General features: G+C 36.9%; 1 protein-coding gene across 1 annotated transcript; it reads left to right on the top strand.

The window, feature by feature from the left end:
* Positions 1–408: 408 nt before the first annotated feature.
* LOC123214010 (receptor protein kinase TMK1-like) lies at positions 409–4,910 on the top strand. Its single transcript, XM_044633690.1, has 2 exons — positions 409–2,958; positions 4,081–4,910. Exons 1-2 carry the CDS (start codon positions 648–650, stop codon positions 4,608–4,610), a joined length of 2,841 nt encoding a protein of 946 aa, XP_044489625.1. The 5' UTR covers positions 409–647; the 3' UTR covers positions 4,611–4,910.
* The last annotated feature ends 1,250 nt before the right edge of the window (positions 4,911–6,160 follow it).

Genomic DNA, 6,160 nt, shown 5'->3' with positions numbered 1-6,160 from the left:
ATAGTGATGATGGATGAAAATCATTAGAAAAATACAAAGAAGATAACCTAATAAGATAAGTTAAAAGTGAAGGTAAACAATGATATTTCAAACAATCCATACTTGAGAAAAAAATATTTACATATATTTGATAAAAGATTTATAAATTTATTCGAAAACAAAGTTATTTAGCTTCAATAAAAATGGAGGACATTTTTGTCTATTCACTAACTTCATAGCTAAATAAACAAATTTTATTACTAACAAATTTAACAAAGAGGTGGAAAATAGACTTTTCAAACTCAAGGAATGCAAATTTATTTCATCAAAGTTTGGGTGGAAAATGGTAGTTCACCGAGAAAATAGGACCCCACTTCCATGTGCGGATGTGCCTGCAATCACGGTAATTTCAATTTCAATTTCAATTTTCTCCAAACATAAAATCCCACGCCACCATCTTTCCAACATTATTACACTATTATTCTCCTCTATCTCCGCCGCTTCTCCTCACGCCGTCAGCGTCAACACCACTACCAACAACACTTCAAACAAACAATAGAATTTCGCTTAAACACCTTATCTGCTATGACTGTTTAATATATTTTTTCTAGTAAAGTTTCCGCCTTTTCATATTTTCCTTCACTTTCTCTTCTGTTTTCTCAACAAAAATGAACAAACCCTATCTGGGTTTTTCTTTTTCTTTTCTTTCCCTTTTCCTCCTCTCGTTAACTTGTTCAGTTTATTCTCAGTCTAGTCCAGATGCTGCAGCCATGCAAGCTCTCAAAACCAGCCTAGGAGACCCGGAAAGCTTGGGCTGGACCGACCCGGACTCGTGTAATTGGAACCACGTTGCCTGTTCGAATGGGCGCGTCACCCGGATCCAAATCGGATCGCTGGGCCTGACCGGAACTCTCCCATCGGACCTCAGCAACTTAAAATCTCTGATTATATTGGAGGTGATGAATAATCAACTGAGTGGGTCTATCCCAAGTCTTGCTGGGTTGAGTTCTCTTCAAAGAGTGCTTTTTAATAACAACAGTTTTTCATATATTCCTCCGGATTTCTTTACTGGGTTAACTTCTTTGCAAAATATATACCTTGATTCTAATCCCTTTCAGTCTTGGGAGATTCCTGCGAGTTTAACAAATGCAACGACTTTGCAGACATTTTCTGCAAACGGGGCTAATATTTCAGGGACTATTCCTGAGTTTCTTGGGGGATCTGTATTTCCAGGATTAATTAATTTGCATTTGGCTTTCAACAATCTCCATGGGCAACTTCCGGAGAGTTTTGCTGGGTCAGCAATTCAGACACTTTGGTTGAATGGCCAAAACGGTGACACTAAGCTCAATGGCTCAGTTTCTATTCTACAAAACATGACTGCTTTGACCCAGGTTTGGCTTCAAGGCAACCAATTTACCGGTCCTTTGCCAGATTTATCAGGGCTTACTGGCTTGAATGACTTTAGCTTGAGAGATAATCAGTTGACTGGTATTGTTCCTTCATCTTTGGTTAATCTTCCTGGACTTAAGAAGGTCAATTTGTCTAATAATTTGCTTCAGGGTCCGACTCCAAAGTTTGATATTAGTGTGGATATCAGACCTGGGTCTAATAGTTTTTGTTTAGATACTCCTGGTGTTCCTTGTGCGAGTCTAGTTAATATTTTGTTATCAATTGCCGAATCTGTGGGTTACCCAGTGGTGTTTGCACAGAGTTGGAAAGGAGACAATCCTTGTGATTCCTCTCAGACATGGAAGGGGATTACGTGTGATGGTAGTGGAAACATCACTGTTGTTAATTTCCAAAATTTGGGGCTTGTGGGCACAATTTCTTCAAAATTTTCTGAGCTGACATCTCTGAGACAATTGATACTGTCTGGTAATTCACTCACTAGTACTATACCTACCGGGCTTACAACTTTGTCTAAACTTGAGAAGATAGATGTGTCAAATAATCGTATTTATGGTCAAGTGCCAAAGTTTGGACAGAATGTGGTTGTTAACACTGCTGGGAACCCTGATATTGGAAAAAATAGCAGTAGCTCCTCACCTTCTGGAGCACCATCAGGGGGTTCATCTGGAACTCCTGGTACTCCAAGTGGAGGAAACAGTTTGTCAGGTAGTGGGAATAAGAATACCGGAATAATTGTTGGTTCTGTGATTGGTGCTGTTTGTGGTGCCTTTATTATTGGATTAGGTGTCTGTTTGTATACCAGGAAACGAAAGCGTTCCAATAGAGTACAGAGTCCGCATACTGTGGTGATACATCCTCAGAATGCAGGGGACGGAAATGGAGTGAAGATTACAGTAACAAATTCTAGTGTTAATGGAGGTGGGAGTGACAGCCATAGTCTCACAAGTAGTGGGCCTAGTGACATTCATGTGGTTGAGGCTGGAAATATGGTTATCTCAATCCAAGTTTTGAGGAATGTAACTAACAACTTCAGTGATGAAAATATATTGGGAAGAGGTGGTTTTGGGACTGTGTATAAAGGGGAATTACATGATGGGACAAAGATAGCAGTGAAGAGGATGGGGTCTGGAATTGTGAGTGAGAAGGGTTTGGCAGAGTTTAAGTCTGAGATTGCAGTTCTTACCAAAGTTAGACATCGCCATTTGGTGGCACTTCTTGGCTATTGCTTAGATGGAAATGAGAAGCTTCTTGTTTATGAGTACATGCCACAGGGGACCCTTAGTAGGCATCTGTTCAACCGGAAGGAGGAGGAATTGAAACCGCTTGAATGGACTAGAAGGTTGACCATTGCCTTGGATGTTGCTAGAGGTGTTGAGTATCTTCATGGTTTAGCACATCAAAGTTTTATTCACAGAGATCTAAAACCATCCAACATCCTTCTTGGGGATGATATGCGGGCTAAAGTTGCAGATTTTGGATTGGTTCGTCTTGCTCCAGAGAACGGAAAACAATCAATTGAGACAAGACTTGCTGGAACTTTTGGATATCTTGCTCCAGAGTATGCGGGTAACTAAAATCAGATTAAATCTAAGTGTTGAGATGTCATGCCTGATTTTTTTTTTATTTTGTATGTATGCTTGCAATGCAAATGTTTAGATTTTGGTAGTTAAGGTAAACAAAGGTAACTTGATATCTTCATATTTTTCATTCCTAGCAACTGTCTATACATCAAACTGGAGCATGTATCACTGAAGAATATTTAGAACATTTTCTAACAGGAATGATACTTGTCAAGATTATGGAATTGAATTAATCTTGCCCATTTCCCACCTTTTTATTTGCTAAATATTTTATTTTTTTAAGGCATTTTTCTGGGGCATAGGATTGTAGAGGTGAGTCTGTTCCGTTATTTTCAATATATGTAAAGACAGTTGATGGATTGTGTACAATTGAGTGGTCTTTTTCTGAAGTGACAATTATTTCCTGACTTATTGTATGAAATTGACCTGCAAAATCAAGATAGAACATTACAAGAAAGGGTGTCATATTAGTTGCAAGGATAAATCATGTCACTATGATGGCAATTGCACCCCAACTAGGGAGACAATCTGTTTCATCAGAGCGCCTTTCCTGCACTTTAAACTGTTAATCTTTTATGGATAATGATTTATACTCTTTGCTTTTTCATCATTGCATGATTCTGAACTTAAGTTTTAGTTTTCAGTGGTTCAGATTACGATAGTTCTTTACTATGTTCCTTTAATTAGAAGTAGTTGGTCTGTCTCACTTGGCACCTAGTTGATCCATTTTTTGAGGACCTCATTTTTGGTTTTGATGAATGATTATCTAATTGGGTATACAAATTAGAAAGATAGTTTAGTTTTATTGGCCATATTTGAGTTTGTTATTTGAATTATTTACTGCACCATCATTTTTTTATTTTATGGGTGGAGAGGTGTTACTTATTTTGTGTACAGAGTCATGATCTATCATCTGAAGCCAATTTGAATTATGGGAACAGCATATGCTGCTATAATTTACTTTAATTTAAATAATGGATAAATCTGTGGATATGAGCATCTCAGTCACGGCCTATTTCTAGATGTTATTGTTGCATTCATTTGTATTGGTTTCTGCCTAATGAATGCTTGTGATCCGAATGCTGAAAGTGTACTTATGACTTGGCAGTGACTGGACGTGTAACTACCAAGGTTGACGTGTTTAGCTTTGGAGTAATTTTAATGGAGTTAATTTCTGGTAGAAAAGCCCTTGATGAAACTCAGCCTGAGGATAGTGTGCATCTCGCCACTTGGTTCCGCAGAATGCATGTTAACAAGGACACATTCAGAAAGGCCATTGACCAAACAATTGAGCTGGATGAGGAAACCCTTGCCAGTGTGAGCACTGTGGCTGAGTTGGCTGGCCACTGCTGTGCAAGGGAGCCCTACCAGAGGCCTGACATGGGTCATGTTGTAAATGTGCTTTCATCTCTGGCTGAACTGTGGAAACCGGCAGAACCTGATTCCGATGACATATATGGAATCGATCTTGACATGACCTTGCCACAAGCACTAAAGAAATGGCAGGCATATGAGGGAAGCAACTACATGGATGACTCTTCTTCATCATTCCTTGCAAGTGCGGACAATACCCAGACAAGCATACCTACTAGACCATCCGGATTTGCAGAATCATTTACTTCAGCTGATGGACGATGAAGGGAAGAGTACAGAAGAAAAATCAACAGAACATGGTATCTCTTGATGGTTCTAGAAATCTGCTTTGTTCATTCCATCTACCTCTTGTTTTCGACTTTCTGTGAGGTTTTTTCTATTTTCCAATTCCAATATTTTTCTGGAGACAATGTCTTCGCCGCTTCTACATTGTAGCTTAAATGGTAGTTTTATGTTTTCCCAGTGTTCTTAAGTTGTTAAAATACAACTTCAACCTATGATTCTTCAAACTTATCAGGATGGTTAAATTGGTGTAAAAAGAGTACAACATTTAGCATTTTCTTATACCGGGAATTGTGTTTTCTTTTTATACATTATGTTTTCATCGGTGTCAACATCTGAATTCATAATTTCGTCATGTAATTTCCTATTCCCAATATCATGCATTATTGTAAGAGCCAATTGTTGGAGCTTGATTAGCATGCAGAAGATATTAAAGCGGCCCCATTGTAATATTATAGTCATTGGTGGCAAAGGTATAGCTTTATCAGAAAGGTTAGGTGATTGGATGACGATAATAGATTGAGCAGAACAGCTCATCTTCATCCGCCAATGTCATTCCTAAAATCTATGTTGTTTGTCATTGTTTACACTTGGTTGTAAAACAATGGTGGTTGATATGCTTGCCAGCTGCAACTCATTCGCTCTACCCGGAATACTCTTCATTTCTCTATACGGACTACTTTGTGGTAGGGCTTGATTCAATTTGGTTATTGGGTGTGGATATCTTTTCGATGATATTATTAATCGTATCAATGATATATTATATATTTTATTAATAATATTATTTATTTAGATAATAATCTTTAATTATATATTTGGTCAGAATGAATAAGTTTGAATCTAAATTTAAATTAATCGTTTAAAATTTGAATTAAACTCAGGCAAATCCATATTCGGATTCCGCTGAATGCAGCCCCACTGCATGGGTTCATTATTCTTTTACTTCAACAATTACTCAAAATTATTTTTTAATCATGAGATTTAGTAGTGCTTCTCAACTACTGTGATTGCTCTGTTTTGACTCGAATAATTTAATTTCAATTGATTCTGGCCTTTCACCACCAGCCTGCCGGCTTTTCTGTATGTTTTGTATGCCGACTTTTGAATTCTATCTCAACACTTCATCCGTGACTCGCCAATCATGTCAAGCAAAATAGATCTAAATTTCAATTAGCCCCCTTGGATTCAGCTTATCATCTCCAGATTCTGTGGACTACATCAGATTCCCGACATGTGCTCCATAAATTGAGATGTTAATGTAGAAAAGTCTAATGTTGTTAATAAAATAAAGAAATATTGTTAATACACTGTAATATGTGATTTAAATAAAATAATATTGTGTGTATATTTTTTTATATATAATTTAAATATACAGATAATATGTTATTATATAATTGAGTGTTATTTTATCTATAATTTAATATCATCTAATTTTATAATAACACATTAAAAATATATACATATAATTTTATTGGTTTAAATATTAGATATAGTTATTTTATTAAATTAATTAGAGTAAATGACTGTTTTCC

The sequence above is a fragment of the Mangifera indica genome, chromosome 4 (genome assembly GCF_011075055.1).
Source record: "Mangifera indica cultivar Alphonso chromosome 4, CATAS_Mindica_2.1, whole genome shotgun sequence".
Classification (NCBI taxonomy): domain Eukaryota; kingdom Viridiplantae; phylum Streptophyta; class Magnoliopsida; order Sapindales; family Anacardiaceae; genus Mangifera; species Mangifera indica.
The sequence above is the reverse complement of the archived record's forward strand: the minus strand, read 5'-3'. Positions and strand labels throughout refer to the sequence as shown.

Bases quoted from the DNA above. Each gene is read 5' to 3' on its own strand.
- LOC123214010 (XM_044633690.1), top strand. From the start codon at position 648: ATGAACAAACCCTATCTGGGTTTTTCTTTTTCTTTTCTTTCCCTTTTC. The intron at 2,959-4,080 runs GTAACTAAAATC...ATGACTTGGCAG, and splicing joins TCTTGCTCCAGAGTATGCGG to TGACTGGACGTGTAACTACC.